The 20,089-nt window shown below is 39.9% G+C and overlaps 1 protein-coding gene across 14 annotated transcripts in view; it reads left to right on the forward strand.

Annotated features, from left to right (window-relative positions):
• The first annotated feature begins 269 nt into the window (after window positions 1-269).
• Window positions 270-20,089, forward strand: part of DEPDC5 (DEP domain containing 5, GATOR1 subcomplex subunit) — a 138,548-nt gene continuing 118,728 nt past the window's right edge. For 7 of the 14 annotated variants that reach the window (XM_059408903.1, XM_059408906.1, XM_059408905.1 and 4 more), the window contains exons 1-8: window positions 329-477; window positions 1,140-1,265; window positions 4,474-4,561; window positions 4,953-4,999; window positions 6,827-6,912; window positions 7,579-7,662; window positions 8,861-8,910; window positions 14,171-14,254. In XM_059408903.1, the coding sequence (XP_059264886.1) occupies window positions 1,208-1,265; window positions 4,474-4,561; window positions 4,953-4,999; window positions 6,827-6,912; window positions 7,579-7,662; window positions 8,861-8,910; window positions 14,171-14,254 (497 nt within the window). In that variant the 5' untranslated portion in view covers window positions 329-477; window positions 1,140-1,207. Of the gene's footprint in view, window positions 309-328; window positions 478-1,139; window positions 1,266-4,473; window positions 4,562-4,952; window positions 5,000-6,826; window positions 6,913-7,578; window positions 7,663-8,860; window positions 8,911-14,170; window positions 14,255-20,089 lie in introns of those variants that run through there. The other 7 variants (XM_059408907.1, XM_059408910.1, XM_059408909.1 and 4 more) reach the window with 2 other exon arrangements.

Consider the following 20,089-nt stretch of genomic DNA (forward strand, 5'->3'; position numbering starts at 1 on the left):
CCCAGTTGGGCGGGGGGGAGTCCTAAATCGGAAACGAAGTTCTTGGGCATGGATCTAGGTGAGACTGTCTGGAAGAAAAACGATTTCCATTCCATGGCCGGCTACCGCCCTGCCTGCGAGCGGAAAACACAGCAAACAGCCAGAGCTAGAAGCCACACGCAACGCCCCGCCCCCGGCGGGAGCCCCGGATAGGGAAGTGGCGTGGACACCGAGATGAGGCGGAGGCCGGGCCAGAGCGGCCCGGGGCGTGTGGGCGGGAAGGGGGCGGGGCTCCGGGGCGGAGCCACCAGAGCTGCGCGGGTTCTCAGGTGAGCACACTGTGGCCGGGGCGGGCGGACAGGAACCTTGAGCTGGGGCACGGAAGCCGCAAGGACTGTGGGGGCGTAGGCGGGGCGTCCAGAGGAGGCGCAGGGGACCGTGGGAGGGTCCGGCCCTGGGAGTCCCGGCTTGAAGAGGGAAGGGGCTCCGGAGCTGTGGGTGAGTGGGGCTGCTCGCCGGGCCCGGGTTTGTGGAGTCTGAGGAAGGGGGTGGTGGCCCAGGTTCGAGTTCTGACCCCACTCTCCATGCTGCTGTGTGATCTTAGACAAGTCTCCGAGCCTCTCTGAGCTTTAGTGGCCGCAGCTGTGAAATGAGAGTGGGGAGGAGGAGTCGCTGAGAGTTTGTACAAATGGACATAAAGGGAACGAAGCCCTGCCTTCCTCCTCTTTATCCTCTCCTTGCCCAGGACACTGACTGCGAAACGTGAATGGTGGGAGTATCTCAGTCTCTGAGTGACCTTGGACAAGTCCCTTACTTCTTCATCCACAAAATGAGTGCGCTAACCTGTTTCAAGATCTCTTTAGTATTTGGGTGTTTTTGCTTTAGATAGAGACAAGGTAGTGAGTGCGCAATTGACTACAAGTTTTCCATTTAGGGGGTGATAGAATATCTTCTTGGAGGTTGGAATAGACCCTGGGCCAAATTTCCTTTAGTTTCCAGATTCTCCGTTTTGCCCTTTAACCCTCCTTGTAATTGGAGGAGTGATTTCATCCAAGGGTTGGTGCTACCTCTTCTCTGAACAATACCAGTATATTCAATGGCCTAAAATCAAAGAGCAGTTGCAAAGAAAAGTCTGACATTCTAGCCTTTTTGTGTTTCAGTGGCAGAGAGGCAAGATGACTTCTCTCCCCCAAGCTTGGAACAGCTGAAGGAAAAACAACAGTACAAGATGAAAACAACAAAGGTCTACAAACTTGTCATCCACAAGAAGGGCTTTGGGGGCAGTGGTCAGTATTGATTGGTCTTTGAGGGTTGTGTAAGTTGGCTAAGGTTCTTGATGTGTCCAATGCCTTGAAAATGACACACTGACTCACATGACCATAGCAGCTAGAGGCAACTTAACTGAGTGAAACAGCAAGTATGAAATAGTTGCAGGGAGGACAGTAGCACCAGAGAGCACAGGCCCCTGCTAAGAGCATTTCTATTCTGACTTTTAAGGAACATGGTGAATGTTGCCAGTCTACTACCCTTCATTTATTTGTATTTTATTATTTATTTATTTAAGTTTTAAAAGATTAATTTATTTATTTGACAGGAAGAGAGACAACAAGCAGAGGGAGCTGGAGGGGGAGAAGCAGGCTTCCTGTCGATCAGGGAGCCAAAGTGGGGCTTGATTCCAGGACCCTGAGATCATGACCTGAGCCAAAGGCAAATGCTGAGTCGACTGAGCCACCCAGGCGCCCTTATTTGTATTTTATGTTACATGTTTATTGCATATATCTTATAAAATCTTAGTATGCACTGGTTTGGCAGATAAAAGAAACTTACATTATATGAGAGCAGTAGTAGACACACATTAGACAGGTCTGATCAAAGCATGAAACTTTGCCTGGCTGAGAGGCATAGTGAGGAGGGGCAGGACAAAGCATATTGTTCTGTACTAAACCAGATTTTTCAGCTCTGCCTTTAACTTTCCCTGTGACCTCATAGGCAAGCCCCTAGTTTATCTTATCTAAACTTCAAGCACATTAGAACAATTTTTCTGTTTTTCTTAGCACATTGTGTCTATTAATCTGCAGAATAGGATGGTGATTAGTAAAATGATTTTTTTTCTTTTTGTAAAGAAATAATTTTCCTTTTTGTCCTAACAATCTTATTTGCTTCAGAAATTGGAATTAACAACACAATGAGTGTTTTTTTTTTTTTTTTAAAGATTTTACTTATTTATTTGACAGAGAGAGATCACAAGTAGGCAGAGAGGCAGACAAAGAGAGAGGAGGAGTCAGGCTCCCGGCTGAGCAGAGAGCCTGATGCGGGGCTCGATCCCAGGACTCCTGGGATCATGACCTGAGCCGAAGGCAGAGGCTTTAACCGACTGAGCCACCCAGGCGCCCCACACAATGAGTCTTTTTAAAGATGTATTTTACTATGCATTTGCTCTTGTATATGTGTAAGCCTCCCAAGGGCAAGGATTCCCCAAAAAGGAAAACACTAGTTTGGATATCATAAAGTATGTGAGGTTGAGTAAGATGATATATGGAAGGTATTTAGTAGAGTATCAGACTCAGTGCCGCTCAGTAAATGTAACCATTATTATTACCAGGGCAAGGATATACCAGGTGTTGCTGTATTTAAAACACAATTTCTGCTAAAATGCAGAGTCTGTTGTTAATACTACATTTTGTATTCTGTTGATGCTGCCTGAACACTTGGGGTAGAATTGAGTAGAAAACAGAAACAACTTTTGACAGACAGAAGAATAAGAAGATAGTGTATACAGTGTATATACAATGAATACATGTCTACTTTTTCATTTGTATAAGAGAAAGACAGCTAAGTGTTATACCCCGTCTCCTGTAGGACTATAAATAAAAACACATCAAATGAAATTAGGTGCATATCTGTGCTAAACGTAAAAGTTATGAATATGACAAGGTCCCTTGTCCCTAAGGAGCTTTTAGCTTGATGAGACAGATATGCAAAAAGAAAATGGTAAAATGAAACAGTGGAATTAGTGCTCAGGGATTTTAATTCAGAATATGGAAGTTAGGGGAAGGCATCATAGTGGATTTGGCATAAAACTATCAGTGGAATCAATATACCAAATAAAATTTGGGATTAACCCAATGCTTTGCTTTCCTAGGCTGAATTTTTATGGAGTCTGATTATATTTGAAGTTTAGATATACGTATTTGTCATGGTTTTAGCATAATTAAAGGCTGTAGCTTTTCCTCAAAATCAAAACAATAACAAAAAAAATCACTCCCTCTTTATGATTCTGAGTTTGTTATATATGAAAGGATTCTCTCCACTCCTAGTGAGTGTGGAGGTGGGGGTAGATAAACATATGAAACATAGGTCCTCCCTATATTTTAAGAGTTTTTTTTTTTTTTTAAAGATTTTATTTATTTATTTGACAGAGCGAGATCACAAGTAGGCAGAGAGGCAGGCAGAGAGAGAGAGGAGGAAGCAGGCTCCCTGCCAAGCAGAGAGCCCGATGCGGGACTCGATCCCAGGACCCTGAGATCATGACCTGAGCCGAAGGCAGCGGCTTAACCCACTGAGCCACCCAGGTGCCCCTATTTTAAGAGTTTTATTGGACCCTAATGTGAACTAGTATCCAAAATTTTTCCCTGATCAAGTGCTGCCTTCCAAAGTGTAGGGTATTTTACTTGGCTTGTGGGATTTTGTTTTGTTGTTTTATGACATATGGGAGGTTGTGGGCTTTAGGCAGAAGGAATCCTGGGCTAAGGGTGCCTAGGTGGCTCAGTTGTTAAGTGTCTGCCTTCGGCTCAGGGGATTGGGCCCTGCATCAGGCTTCCTGCTCAGTGAGAGGTCTGTTTCTTCCTTTCCCACTCTCCCTGCTTGGATTCCCTCTCTTGCTGTGTCTCTCTCTGTCAAATAAATAAAATCTTAAAAAAAAAGGGAGGGGGAAGAGAGAGAGAGAGAGAATGAATGAATCCTGGGCTAGTAATCAGTCTTGGCTGTGCTGTTATTAGCTGTTTACCTTTAGGCAGGTCACATTATCCCCTAGGTCATTTCTTCACTTCTGTTAGATCTAAAGATTTATTGTGAGGATCATATTAAAGACAGTATTTTTGGAAATTCTTTGAACACTTTATAAATATCAGGGATTGTGCTGCATTTGTGGGATCAGGCTGTTTTGTTCCTGGTATAGGCCAGGTATGTGATAATTCAAGGAAGTAAAGTGTTAATCCCAGAGGTTTCTTTTTCCCAGTGGGGTGGTAATAGAAAGAGCATGGGCTCTGAGGACAAAGGCCCCGAACACTATCCAACTCAGCTACTCACTAGTTTTATGTCTCTCTGTGAATCCTTAAGTTCACCTGAATTGCAATTTAGAATGGAACCTCATCTTCGAGATGGGGTAGTGATACTAACCAATGAGGTCACTAGGACCCAACATGAGAATGTATATCACAGCTTGTCGTCCAAGTTAGTCCGTTTTCTACTTGAGATTGCTGACTTGTCTTTCAGATGATGAGCTAGTCATGAACCCTAAAGTGTTTCCTCACATCAAGCTTGGAGACATTGTGGAGATTGCTCACCCCAATGATGAATACAGGTAAACATCTCATTAGGATCAAGGGGACTAACTGGGCAGCCTGCTGTTTCCAAATATTTTGTTTAAGGGGCATGCAAGGCAGGACAGCTCTTAGCCTTTACATGAAACTGTTCCTGCCTTCTGGGATTTGATAAAGCAATAATCTTTTAAAAAGTAGTCTATTCTTTCTGATTTTAAAGTCAGGATGACAACTCTGTGAAAATTGTGTAGCATTTAGCTGTTTCCTGGAAGGCAAGTGCAGAGTTTCTTTGTTTCTAAGAGAACTTCTCCCCCTTCTTGTGCTGTAGGTTACAATATATCCAGAGGGATCTCTTTGCCTTTTGTAGGGGGTGAAGAAAGCTGGTTAATTACAGCTTACAACATCCTATCTCTTTGTTGCTTTCTCCCCCAGCCCTCTGCTTTTGCAAGTCAAGTCACTTAAGGAAGATTTGCAGAAAGGTAAGAATTTCATCTCTCTTCTCTAAGGTTTTTATTTTTACACTTGGAGAAACTGTTCCAGAAACTGTAAGGAACATGTCTCTTCATAATCTCAGGGAATGAGGGCATAGTACTTCTTTCCTTGTCAAAATGTGTGCCCCTAAAAAAATTGTCAGATTTCAAAAGTGCCAAGGAATCTCGTTTGTCAGCATCCTGAGGGCACTGAAGAAACTGTCTTTATTGTTAGGAGGAAAGTTAATCTGACTAGGTAAAGCTTTATTCTTAACTCCAAAAAAAAAAAAAAATTTGTTGGCAAAGCATGCTTTCCTAAATATTGTATTTTTTCACAAGATGTTTGTTAAGTGCGTACTCTAGGTGAGAGAAGATAACCTATCACAAATGTAGGATAGTATACTGGGAGCACCACATCCAGTGCTCCATGCAATACCTGCCCTCCTTAATACCCACCGTCAGGCTTACCCAACCCCCCATGCCCCTCCCCTCTAAAACTCTCAGTTTGTTTCTCAAAATCCACAGTCTCTCATGGTTCATCTCTCCCTCTGATTTCCCCCAACTCACTTCTCCCTCCTCCCAGTCTCCTCCATGTTATTCCTTATGCTCCATAAGTAAGTGAAACTGGGAGCTTTTTGTAATGTCTCTTTCTTTTTATCTTCCCACACAACTCTTGATTGAGGGAGGGAACTTAGTCTCACTGAGGTAAATTGGCTTGTCTGACGTCAGTAAGTAGAGGAGCCAGAGCAGCCATTCTACTTACTCATTCTGGATCTGATCCTTTCTTTTTTCCTCTAATGAGTGTACCTCCAATGAGCTGTTCAAGGAACCAAAATGTTAATTGATAGCAAATAAGGTAATTTCTTAAATGGTACTTCAAAGAAAAAAAAATTCTGATTTGCTCTAAAGGATGGTGATGCTCACTACTTTTAGAATTCAGTATGATGGGGAAGCATTTTATAAAACCCAAATCATGGGGTGCCTGGGTGGCTCAGTTGTTAAGCGTCTGCATTTGGCTCAGGTCATGATCCCAGGGTGCTGGGATCGAGCCCTGCATTGGGCTGCCTGCTTAGCAGAAAGCCTGCTTCTCCCTCACCAACTCCCCCTGCTTCTCTTCCCTCTCTCACTTGTGTCTCTCTGTCAAATAAATAAATAAAATCTTAAAAAATAAAAAGACCAAAACCCAAATCCTAAGAGTTTTCTCCTTGCTCTCACCACTCCATCTCCTGCCATCTGGTATGTTTCTTACTTACCAGCTGTAACGGCTCATTGAAAAGTTTGTTTCTCCCTTAACTACCTCGGCTACTTTCATTCCAAATGAGAAATGGTCTCCTTCTGAATTTTCACAGTTCTTTGAGCTTTTTTATGTTGCTCCTTGGTTTCTTTAATTTTCTCTCTCTGTCTCCATTTCTGTTTCTCTCATTTTTAATTGCTGAAGGCTTGGGTCTTATTTCACATGCTTGTTTCACCTAAAAAGCTTTCAGATGCTAGAAGGCAGAGAATTTTTCTTGCCCATGGCCAACAGTCATTTGTGTTGCTTGTCAAATGACTACAGATTAGGGGCGCCTGGGTGGCTCAGTGGGTTAAGCCACTGCCTTCGGCTCGGGTCATGATCTCAGGGTCCTGGGATCGAGTCCCGCATCGGGCTCTCTGCTCGGCAGGGAGCCTGCTTCCCTCTCTCTCTCTCTCTCTCTCTGCCTGCCTCTCTGCCTACTTGTGATTTCTCTCTGTCAAATAAATAAATAAAATCTTTAAAAAAAAAAATGACTACAGATTAGAATATATTTGCCTGCTTTTTCAGAATATGTTATCTGATCCAGATTTCTTCTGTTTCAGAAACTATTAGTGTGGACCAGACTGTGACTCAAGTATTCCGATTAAGACCTTATCAAGATGTTTATGTGAATGTTGTAGACCCTAAGGTATGTGTTTGTTCTGGACTTGAGTATCTTTTGGGAATGATTAATACTGTTCCCAAGAGGTTGGGTCTCTAAGGAAGTAATGAGTTACTTAAGTATAGTGTTGGATTATTAAATATGTGGTCATATATAGGTCACTTAGATTGTAGGTATATATAGGTTGCACTTAAAGCCCTCACTTTTTTGTAAAAGCTTTCCTAAAAAGATTCTGTATGTATAGGTACGTGTCAAGCTCAATGTAAAATTTGCTATTAAAATACTGTAATTTCTCTAGGCGTTCTTATTTTTTTTTTTCTGAAATGAGAAATGGTGCTATAATAGGTAAAAATCATTGTTTAAAAGACACCACTGACATTATCTAGGGAAATAAAACACAGAGCTCAATGTCCTGTGTAAGTGCCAGAATTAAGACTAAACACAGAATTATTACTTTGGTACTCTTTGCACTTAGTCATGATCCAGCTGCTGTAGCATCTCTTGTAGACTTATCATCTGTACTCAGAAGCCTTTTCTGGCAGTATGAAATGCTGTTTGTCAGTGTTCTGTTATCAAATGTTCTTCCAGTAGTTTTCTTGTTTGCTGAAAAGTTTCTCCATGCTGAGTGTGCCTTATCTTAAGATGAAGTGTGGCAGAGTAACACAGAGAGATATATTTGATTATCCCTTTTAGGATGTGACCCTTGACCTAGTGGAATTAACCTTTAAGGATCAGTATATAGGCCGTGGAGATATGTGGCGACTAAAGAAAAGTTTGGTAAGATGTGATAAAAAAAAGTCTGTTACTTTTCCTGTTATATTAAATAATCCATTTTCCTTGTAGAGATTTAATAGGGAGAAGGGTATAAAATCATTTCTAAAACCAGCTTCACAGATAATTATTGTAAACTCTTCGTGTATTTTCTTCCATTCTCTTTGTGGTGTTTTTTTTTTGTTTGTTTTTGTTTTTTAAAAGATTATTTATTTATTTGTTTGACAGAGAGAGAGAGATGACAAGCAGGCAGAGAGGCAGGCAGAGAGAGGAGGAAGCAGGCTCCCTGCTGAGCAGAGAGCCTGATGCGGGACTCGATCCCAGGACCCTGAGATCACGACCTGAGCCGAAGGCAACGGCTTAACTCACTGAGCCACCCAGGCGCCCTCTCTTTGTGGTTTTTTTTGAGCTTTGTTTTTCCTTGTTTATAGATTTTTACTCCACATTTTTGGTTCAAATGGGAAATTATAATATTACCTTCCATTTGAGTGGAACTTTAGCTTTCACATGTTCATGTTATTCCCATGGATAGCTTTTTATTACTCTTCATTTATAGATGTGAAAATTGAGATTGAGAGGATAAACGATTACCCAAGACTAGAAAACTATAGTCAGCAGTTGACACCAGGCTAGAATCCAGATCTTGTCGCTTCCTGGTTAAACTGCTTTTGCCGTACCCTCCCATTTTCCTGATCTATTTATTTTGAGTTAACGTTTTCCACTTAAAATGATCAATTCATTGTGAGCTGGTGCTGAAAATTTTTCTTATCGGGCATTTTGAGCATTGTGAAGCAATGAATTATAGATGGAATTTCCATAACAGTGAATATTTTCAGAAAAAATATATTTGTTCATTTTTTATTGGACAGGGAAGGGTTCCATTCTATAAAATGAGAGCTAAAATGAGAAATGAATGTTGTGTAATTAAATAAGCATGTAAATAGAGATATGTATGCAAACATATGTGAAGATAGCATGTTAGTGAAGCCCAGTTATTTTTCCACCTGGTCTTTATTATTGTCTATATTTGTCACACTCTTAAGAACCTACTGTTACACTTGCCCCAGCAGGTTTGCCTATAGGGCAAATCTATTGCTCCCTTGTTAATTGAACCTTTGGTTGTTAGAAGAAATTAAAAAGGCAGGAGACCTTCTTTGTGACCTTGATGTGTTGTTGAATCTCATATTCTCTCTATCTTCCTTAGGTCAGCACATGTGCCTATATCACTCAGAAGGTGGAATTTGCTGGCATCAGGTAGGTATTACATCACTCTTGACTTAATCGGCTAATATCTAGGAGTAGGATCTAGTGCTGTAACTGGGATATATACTGCATTTGAGGTGTGTGGTGTCCATATAATAAAATACATGATAGCTTAAACGATTAGACTGTTGTTGCTAAAATAAACCAAAAAATCCCGAAGTACACTACAGTAGTTTTTTTTTTTTTTTAAGATTTTTATTTATTTATTTGACAGACAGAGATCACAAGTAGGCAGAGAGGCAGGCAGAGAGAGAGGAGGAAGCAGGCTCCCTGCTGAGCAGAGAGCCCGATGTGGGGCTCGATCCCAGGACCCTGGGATCATGACCTGAGCCGAAAGCAGAGGCTTTAATCCACTGAGCCACCCAGGCGCCCCTACACTACAGTAGTTTTAAGTTGAGTGGAAGTTGCTGAAGCCACATGGTATTCTGTAACAAAGCAGGCACAGCCTCATAATTTTAGAATAAGAGAAAGCCTTAGATGAATGTATTTAATCAAACCTTCTCTTTTTACAGATTCAGAAACATACTTGGAGATACAAAAAGACTAGCCTAGTAGTTCCTGATTTGCTGCCTTTTAAACCATATTGCACTGCCCTTGATTTATTAAAATGATTCCTAGATTTTAGTTTGTAAAGAAGAGAGAAAAGGGATTTTTTTGAAAGCACTTTTAATGTGAAAAGCACAACATCCACAGAATAAAGCCTTCAGACAGGGCAAAAAGGTATAATGAAAAACAAATCCTTCTCCTTAGAAGAAATGGTTTCTTTCCTGAAATTTGTTATGTATAACACAAGCATGTTTACATCTGGTTGACTCATATTTTTTAAGATTTTATTTATTTATTTGAGAGAGCGAGAGTTCACACGTGAGTGAGTGGGAGCAAAGGGAGAGGGAGAGAGAGAGAATCTCAAGCCGACTCCATGTTGAGCATGGAACCCAAAGTGGCTCAATCTCAGGACCCCAAGACCATGACCTGAGCCAGAATCAAGTCAGACACTCAATCCACAGATTGAGTGTGTACAGAATACACACTCAGGCGACCCTGGTTGACTCACTTTTAATGGCACTAGGATTGATCAGGGGGTTCCAGTGAGGTAGTCTGGTCCTCCATTATGAAGTTCCCCATAAACTTTTCACCTAATGGTATCATCCATTGATGATCATTGCATGATAGTGATTTTCTGATTTAGTCATTTCTCCTACCTTTGTTAGCCAGAATCCATTCATTCATCCATCCATTAATCCTGCCATTCATTTCTTTCTTTCCTTTTTTCTTTCCTTCCTTCCTTCCTTCCTTCTTTCTTTCTTTCTTTCTAAGATTTATTTATTTATTAAGGAGAGTGAGAGAGAGAGATAGTGCATGCATGCAAGCACACAGAGAAAGAGGCAGAAGCAGACTCCCCACTGAGCAGGGAGCCTGATATGGGACTTGATCCCAGGACCCTGGCGATCATGACCTGAGCTGAAGGCAGACACTTAACTGACTGAGCCACCCAGGCACCCTCAGAATCCCTTTTATAAAGAGCATTTCATCATCAACTAGGGCTAATTGGTTAGTCTGAACTACTGATCCTAAAGGAAAGAAAGGATAAAGGATTAATTTTTTTTTCCCAAAAAGGGGATGGTTTAAAAATTGGAGGGTCAAGATTCTTTGAGAAATCTTAGTAAGCACAGCCCAAGAAGTGACTAAGCCTTGAGTTAAACAAGAAATGTAACCTAGATTCATTCTTTCCGGTACAACTTAGTCTCTCCGAGGTGGTGGGCCAGGAGTCAGGAAACCTATAATCTGTTCCTGTACTGCCAGTGATTAGTGGGGTGATGTTGGGCAGGTCAGGGAGACTCTGAGTCTACTCCTCTGCAAAATGAAATGGTTAGTTTAGAATCTTTTTCCATAAAGGACCAGAGAGTAAATTTTTGGGCTACATGGGTCTCAGGTCTCTGTTGCAAATTTTTTTTTTTTTTTTTTTTTTTTTAGCATTTAAAAATATAAAATCCATTCTTTAACTGTGACCCACATAAAAATAGGAGATGGACTGGATTTGGCTTGCGGGCTATAGTTAGCTTAGCCCTGGTTTAGAAACCCACTCAGATACCTTTCATTCTTAAATTTCTTGTTTTTCTGTGCAAGTGCCCATATCTATATGGTGCCAGATACAGAAATGAGAACCCTGACATAATGTCAGGCTTAGACTTTTAAAGATCTGTCCTAATATTTTGCTCATTCATGGTTAAATGTAAACCACAGTCTTCTACTATTTCTCTAGAATATTTACTTATAGTCTTCCTACATTGAATCAAAAGTCACTTTCTTTCCTACAAGGAGGCATGCAAATTAAGAAGACAAAAAGAAAAAAGAAGGAAAGACAGAAACTAAGAAAAAGATACTCTGGGCCTCACATAACAAAAGACAGTTGTTATTTACATAAAGTCATAATTATTGAAGTCTTCTGTAATTTAGCTTCTTTACTTGGTACTTTAGTTAGTTCTTAAGGACATATGAGACAATTTCATTACCTTGAGACCTTGCCTTTGAAGCATCATTTTTCCTTCAAAGGTAAACATTTTGATTTTCTCAGACTAAATTCCCAATGTATTCTTCAAAATGTTAAAAATAAACCCTGCAATCGATAATTTTAAAAAAATTAAAATTTTAAAAGAAAAATACTGCACTAAAGTCCTATTTCCTAAAACTTAGCATTTTGCTTTTTTTTAAAATATGGAACTTAAAAACCTAGTCCATTTGATTTCATCATGAAGTTTTCCAGGTAGTTTTGGGACTGCTGACTAGCTAAGGTATCTTTTTTTACTGAAAAAAAATTTTTTTTTTTTTCTGATCAGACTCCAGAGGGAGCAACACTGAATAATTTCTGGCCTTGACTTCTCAGCTCTCCAGAAGCAGACAGACCAGTGTGGAGAGTCATAGTTAAACCCCCTTGAAATACTCAGTTTGGGTGTTTTCCTGCTACATCTGCTGTATCGCAGATCTGGAATCTTCTCTGACTTGAGTCTTCTCTGGTGGCCATTCTCTTAGAATGTCTTCTCTAACTATAGTATTAGTACTAAGTACCACTTGTTTATCACATGTTAGATATCAGGCATATGCTAAATATTTTTTATATATAATATGTGTTCAATATAGGCAGTTTGAAAAATGGAAAAAAGAAGCAGGGAAGAGAAATATAACATTACTACTCAGAATCAACAACTATTAACATTTTGACATAGTTCTGTCAAAATATTCTGCGTTTTGGCTTGAGACCATATAGTATATGTGATTTTATATTCTGTGGGAAAAAAAAACCCCTGAAAACTTTGCTTTCATAATTTGAAAAAAACATTTATTCTAGAAAATTTGGGTATTACAGAGAGTATAAAGAAAAAAAAACTTGGGTTACCTGAGTCTCCGTTGGTTGTGCTTTTCCTTTCAGCTCAGGCCCTGTCTGAGATGGAGCCACTCATCAGGCACCTAGCTCAGTGGGGTTCTCTTCCTCCCTTTCCCTCTACCCCTACCCCCACTCATGCTTATGTGTGCATTTTTTCTCTGTCTCAAATAAATAAATAAAATCTTAAAAAAAAAAAAAGTGGGGTACCTGGGTGGCTCAGGTGGTTAAGTGTCTGAATTCAGCTCAGGTCATAATCCCAGGGTCATGGGATCAAGCCCCACATCAGGCTCCCTGCTGAGTAGGGAGTGTGCTTCTACCTCTTCCTCTGCTGATCCCCCTGCTTGTGCTCTGTCTCTCTCAAATAAATAAATAAAATCTTAAAAAAAAAAAGTAGAAAACTTATGGTGGAATATAAGCTAACTATGTATTGGTAACCACTATTAAATTTTAGTGTGACCTTTCAGTATTATTTTTCTTTTATTTAAAAAAAATTTTTAAACAGTGAATTATCCTTTTAATGTATTATTGAATGCTGTTTGCTAATATCTGTTTTAAAAAATTTTATTAACATATAATGCATTATTAGCCCCACAGTAGAGGTCTGTGAATCGTCAGGCTTACATACTTCACAGAACTCAGCATAGCACATACCCTCCCCAATGTCCATAACCCAGCCACCCTCTTCCTTTCCCCTCTCTCCCTGGCAACCCTCAGTTTGTTTTGTGAGATTAAGCGTCTGTTATGGTTTGTCTCCCTCCCAATGCCATCTTGTTTCATTTTTTCCTTCCCTACCCCTTAATCCCCCCACTTTGCCTCTTAAATTCCTCATATCAGGGAGATCATATGATAATTGTCTTTCTCTGACATCCATGTCGTTGCAAATGGGAAGATTTCGTTTATTTTGATGGCTACCTAGTATTCCATTGTGTATATATGTATATACATATATACACACCACATCTTCTTTTTTTTTTTTTTTTTAAGATTTTATTTATTTATTTGTCAGAGAGAGAGCGAGCGAAAGCGAGCACAGGCAGACAGAGTGGAAGGCAGAGTCAGAGGGAGAAGCAGGCTCCCCGTGGAGCAAGGAGCCCGATGTGGGACTCGATCCCAGGATGCTGGGATCATGACCTGAGCCGAAGGCAGCTGCTTAACCAACTGAGCCACCCAGGCATCCCCACACCACATCTTCTTTATCCATTCCTCTATTGATGAACATCTAGGTTCTTTCCATAGTTTGGCTATTGTGGACATTGCTGCTATAAACATTTGGGTGCATGTGCCCCTTCAGATCACTACATTTGTATCTTTAGGGTAAATACCCAGTAGTGCGATTGCTGGGTCATAGGGTAGCTCTATTTTCAACTTTTTGAGGAACCTCCATACTGTTTTCCAGAGTGGCTGCACCAGCTTGCATTCCCTCATTGCAATGAGGAGTGTTCCTCTTTCTCCCCATCCTCGCCAGCATCTGTCGTTTCCTGACTCGTTGATTTTAGCCATTCTGACTGGTGTGAGGTGGTATCTCATTGTGGTTTTAATTTGTATCTCCCTGATGCCAAGTGATGTAGAACACTTTTTCATGTGTCTGTTGGCCATCTGGATGTCTTTGCAGAATTGTCTGTTCATGTCCTCTGCCCATTTCTTGATTGGATTATTTGTTCTTTGGGTGTTGAGTTTGCTAAGTTCTTTATAGATTTTGGGTACTAGCCCTTTATCTGATATGTCCTTTGCAAATATCTTCTCCCATTCTGTCAGTTGTCTTTTGGTTTTGTTGATTGTTTCTTTTGCTGTGCAAAAGCTTTTGATCTTGATGAAGTCCCAATAGTTCATTTTTGCCCTTGCTTCCCTTGCCTTTGGTGATGTTTCTAGGGAGAAGTTGCTGCGGCTGAGGTTGAAGAGGTTGCTGCCTGTGTTCTCCTCAAGAATTTTGATGGATTCCTGTCTCATATTGAGGTCTTTCATCCATTTTGAGTCTGTTTTTGTGTGTGGTATAAAGAAATGGTCCAGTTTCATTTTTCTGCATATGGCTATCCGGTTTTCCCAATACCATTTGTTGAAGAGACTATTTTTTTTCCCATTGGTCATTCTTTACTGCATTGTCGAAGATTAGTTGACCATAGAGTTGAGGGTCTATTTCTGGGCTCTCTATTCCATTCCATTGATCTCTGTGTCTGTTTTTGTGCCAGTACCATGTTGTCTTGATGATGACAGCTTTGTAATAGAGCTTGAAGTCTGGAATTGTGATGCCACCAATTTTGGCTTTCTTTATCAATACTTCTCTGGCTATTCGAGGTCTTTTCTGGTTCCATATAAATTTTAGGATTATTTGTTCCATTTCTTTGAAAAAAATGGATGGGATTTTTTTTATGGGATTTTGATAGGAATTGCATTAAACATATAGATTGCTTTAGGTAGCATAGACATTTTCACAATATTTGTTCTTCCAGTCCAAAAGCATGGAGCATTTTTCCATTTCTTTGTGTCTTCCTCAATTTCTTTCATGAGTACTTTATAGTTTTCTGAGTATAGATTCTATGTCTCTTTGGTTAGGTATCTTATAGTTTTGGGTGCAATTGAAATGGGATCGACTCCTTAATTTCTCTTTCTTCTGTCTTGGTAGTGGTATATAGAAATGCAACTGATTTCTGTGCATTGATTTTATATCCTGGCACTTAACTGAATTCCTGTACAAGTTCTAACAAATTTGGAGTGGAGTCTTTTGGATTTTCCACATATAGTATCATATCATCTGCAAAGAGTGATAGTTTGACTTCTTCTTTGCCGATTTGGATGCCTTTAATTTCTTTTTGTTGTATGATTGCTGAGGCTAGGACTTCTAGTACTATGTTGAATAGCAGTGGTGATAATGGACATCCCTGCTGTTTTCCTGACCTTAGTGGAAAAGCTCTCATTTTTTCTCCTTTGAGAATGATATTTGCTGTGGGTTTTTCATAGATGGCTTTGATGATATTGAGGTATGTACCCTCTATCCCTACACTTTGAAGAGTTTTGATCAAGAAAGGATGCTGTACTTTGTCAAATGCTTTTTCAGCATCTACTGAGAGGATCATATGGTTCTTGTTCTTTCTTCTGTTAATGTATTGTACCACATTGATTGATTTGTGGATATTGAACCAACCGTGCAGCCCTGGAATAAATCCCACTTGGTTGTGGTAAATAATCCTTTTAATGTAATGTTGGATCCTATTGGCCAGTATTTTGGTGAGAATTTTCACATCTGTTCATCAAGGATATTGGTCTATAATTCTCTTTTTTGATGGGGTCTTTGTCTCGTTTTGGGATCAAGGTAATGCTGGCCTCATAAAATGAGTATGGAAGTTTTCCTTCCATTTCTTTTTTTTTTTTTTTTAAAGATTTTATTTATTTATTTGACAGAGAGAGATCACAAGTAGGCCGAGAGGCAGGCAGAGAGAGCAGGGGAAACAGGCTCCCTGCAGAGCAGAGAGCCTGATGGGGGGCTCAATCCCAGGACCCTGGGATCATGACCTGAGCCTAAAGCAGAGGCTTTTTTTTTTTTTTTTTTTTTAAAGATTTTTTTTTTTTTTATTTGACAGAGAGAAATCACAAGTAGATGGATAGGCAGGCAGAGAGAGAGAGAGGGAAGCAGGCTCCCTGCCAAGCAGAGAGCCCGATGCGGGACTCGATCCCAGGACCCTGAGATCATGACCTGAGCCGAAGGCAGTGGCTTAACCCACTGAGCCACCCAGGCACCCCGCTTTCCTTCCATTTCTATTTTTTGGAACAGTCTCAGGAGAATAGGAATGAATTCTTTAAATGTTTGGCAGAATTATCCTGGGAAGCCATCTGGCCCGGGCTCTTGTTTGTTGGGAGATTTTTTGATCACTGCTCCAATCTCCTTACTGGTTACGAGTCTGCTCAGGTTTTCTATTTCTTCCTGGTTCAGTTTTGGTAGTTTATACGTCTCTAGGAATGCATCCACTTCTTCCAGATTGTCAAATTTGCTGACATATAGTTGCTCGTAATATGTTCTTATCATTGTTTGTATTTCTTTGGTGTTGGTTGTGATCGCTCCTCTTTCATTCATGATTTTATTTATTTGGGTCCTTTCTCTTTTCTTTTTGATAAGTCTAGTCAGGGATTTATCAATCTTATTAGTTCTTTCAAAGAACCAGCTCCTAGTTTCATTGATTGGTTCTACCGTTTTTTTGTTTGTTTGTTTCATTTTCATTGATTTCTGCTCTGATCTTTATTATAATTTCTCTTCTCTTACTGGGTTTAGGCTTTCCTTGTTGATCTTTCTCAAGCTGCTTTAGGTATAGGGTTAGGTTGTGTATTTGAGACCTTTCTTGTTTCTTGAGAAAGGCTTGTATCGCTATATATTTTCTTCTCAGGACTGCCTTTTCTGTGTCCCACAGATTTTGAATAGTTGTGTTTTCATTTTTATTTGTTTTCATGAATTTTTTCAGTTATTCTTTAGTAGGATGCTCTTTAGCCTCCATGTAATTTGGGTTCTTTCCAACTTTCCACTTGTGATTGAGTTCGAGCTTCAGCGCATCGTTGTCTGAAAATATGCAGGGAATGATCCCAGTCTTTTGGTACTGGTTGAGACCTGATTTGTAACCCAGGATGTGATCTGTTCTGGAGAATGTTCCATGTTTAGAGAAGAATGTGTGTTCTGTTGCTTTGGGATGGAATGTTCTGAATATATCTGTGATGAACATCTGGTCCAGTGTGTCATTTAAAGCCTTTATTTTCTTGTTGATCTTTTGCTTGGATGATCTGTCCATTTCAGTGAGGAGGGCGTTAAAATCCCCCACTATTATTGTATTATTTTTGATGTGTTTTTTTGATTTTGTTATTAATTGGTTTATATAATTGGCTGCTCCCATGTTAAGGGCATAGATATTTAAAATTGTTAGTCTTCTTGTTGGACGGACCCTTTGAGTATGATATAGTGTCCTTCCTCATCTCTTATTATAGTCTTTGGTTTAAAATCTAATTTATCTCATATAAGGATTGCCACCCCAGCTTTCTTTTGATGTCCATTAGCATGGTAAATGGTTTTCCACCCCCTCATTTTAAATCTGGAGGTGTCTTTGGGTCTAAAATGAGTTTCTTGTAGACAGCATATTGATGAGTTTTGTTTTTTTATCCATTCTGATACCCTGTGTCTTTTGTTTGGGGCATTTAACCCATTTACATGCAGGGTAATTGTTGACAGATATGAATTTAATGTCAGTGTCTTGCCTCTAAGGTGAGTGTTACTGTATATTGTTTCTGTTCCTTTCTAGTCTAGTACTTCTAGGCTCTCTCTTTGCCTGGAAGACCCCTTAGAGGACCTGGTTTGGTGTTTACAAATTCTTTTAGTTTTTGTTTGTCCTGGAAGCTTTTTATCTCTCCTTCTACTTTCAATGATAGCCTAGCTGGATATAGTATTCTTGGCTGCATATTTTTCTCTTTAGTGCTCTGAATATATTATGCCAATTCTTTCTGGCCTGCCAGGTCTCTGTGGATAAGTCTGCTGCCAATCTAATATTTTTACCATTGTATGTTACGGACTTCTTGTCCCAGGCTGCTTTCAGGATTTTCTCTTTGTCACTAAGACTTGTAAGTTTTACTATTAGGTGATGGGGTGTGGACCTATTTTTATTGATATTGAGGGGGGGATTCTCTGCACCTCCTGGATTTCAATGCTTGTTCCCTTAACCATATTCCTCTACAGGGAAATTCTCTATAATAAATTCTCTACAATAATTCTCTACAATAAATTCTCTACAATAAATTCCTCTAATATACCTTCTGCTCCCTTCTCTCTTTCTTCATCTTCTGGAATCCCAATTATTCTAATGTTGTTTCATCTTATAGTATCACTCACTTATCTCTTGAATTCTCCCCTCATAGTCCAGTAGTTGTTTGTCTCTCTTTTGCTCAGCTTCTTTATTCTCTGTCGTTTGGTTTTCTATATCACTAATTCTCACTTTTGCCTCATTTATCCTAGCAGTAAGAGCCTCCATTTTTTTATTGCCCCTCATTAATAGGTTTTTTGATTTCAACTTGGTTAGATTTTAGTTCTTTTATTTCTCCAGAGAGGGTTTTTATTTCTCCAGACAGGGTTTCTATAATATCTTCCATGCCTTTTTTGAGCCCAGCTAGCACTTTGAGAATCGTCATTCTCAACTCTAGATTTGACATATTACCAATATCTGTATTGATTAGGTCCATAACCTTTGGTACTACCTCTTATTCTTTTTTTTTTTTTGTGGTTAGTTTATCCACCTTGTCATTTTATCCAGGTATGAATGAGAGAATAAAATAACTAAAAGGGTGGCAAAGATCCTAGATACATGTATGCTATCCGAATCAAAAGAGACCCCAAATCAGGGGGTGATAAAAGGGGGTAAAAGGGAGTTTTAAAAAAATTTAAAATGAAATAAAAAAAAATACACACACACACACATATATATATATATATTAGACTGATGAATAGAATAGAGTTCTCTTAGAAGAAACTACTTCCCAGAGTTTTAAAGAAAGAAAAACTTACATGTATACAAAATTAAAGGTAAACACGATGAAGGAATGGAATATAACTGTAACGATGAAAATTTAAAAAAAATTTCTAAAAAAGAATTGGTAAGATACATTGGTTGGTAAAAGAAAGAAAAAGAAGGTGGAGAGAATTTGGTCAGGCTGGAGACTAGAACAAAGCCCTGTGCTAGATTTAGGGTATATTTTAGAGGAAATTTTATCCCAAAATTTTTTTAGAAGAAAACCCCTATATGTATACAAGAAATAAAGTTAGATACAATGAAGGTTAAAATGTGACTGTAATACTCTGTCAAATAAATAAATAAAATCTTAAATGTGACAATAATAATGCAGGTTTAAAAACATTTTTTCTTTAGAAAGGTATTGTTAAGATAAACTAGTTAAAAAATATTGCGAGAGGAAAGAGGAAAAGTTAAAAAAATTAGAATAAGAAAAAAATTAAATTAAAAAAATTTAATTAACCTTGCAAGACTAAAGAATCATGGGGAGAACACCATGCATTGCATGCTTTGCTTTTCCCTTCTCTGGAATTCCACTGTTCTCCTTGATCAGTGAGCTTGGTCTTGGCTGGATGTTCCTGCTGATCATCTGGGGGAGGGACCTGTTGTAGTGATTCTCAAATGTCTTTGCCCAGGCGGAATTGCGCCATCCTTCCAGGGGCTGGGCTAAGTAATCTTGGTTCGCTTTATGGAGCCTTTGTTCTGCTAACGCTTTCTGTAGAGCTCTGGAGGACAGGAATTAAAATGGCGGCCTCCCACTCTCCGGCCCGGAATAGCCAAGAGCTTGGGCCCCACTCCTCAGTGCCTCCTTGGAGAAAAGTGCTCAGTCACTCCACTCTCCCTCGTCTCCAGCCACACTCCTAGGTCATCCGGCCTGCAACCAAGCATTTATGTCTCTGGCACACAAATCCAGCAGATTCCTGCCGCTCTGCTTTTCCGGCAAATGAAGGTGGTTTTCTCCGGATCTGCCACTTATGGGGGCCCTGCTCAAATAGCAGTGGCCTGTCTGTGCCATGGATCACGGTTTAAGGTAACCCTGAGCTGAGAGCTCACTCATCAGCTCTGTCTCTGTAGCCAGCTTCCCCGCTCTGATACCTCCGAGTTCTGCTACACTCAGACACCCCCAATCCTTCTGTGACCTTGCGGGACCTGAGACACACTCTCCCTGTGAGGGCTCCACCCCTGCTTAGCCTCTGGAGCAATGTTCCTCAGTGGAGCAAACTTCTAAGGGTTCAAATTTTGTGCTCTGTTGCTCCAC

The sequence above is a fragment of the Mustela nigripes genome, chromosome 8 (assembly GCF_022355385.1).
Source record: "Mustela nigripes isolate SB6536 chromosome 8, MUSNIG.SB6536, whole genome shotgun sequence".
Taxonomy (NCBI): domain Eukaryota; kingdom Metazoa; phylum Chordata; class Mammalia; order Carnivora; family Mustelidae; genus Mustela; species Mustela nigripes.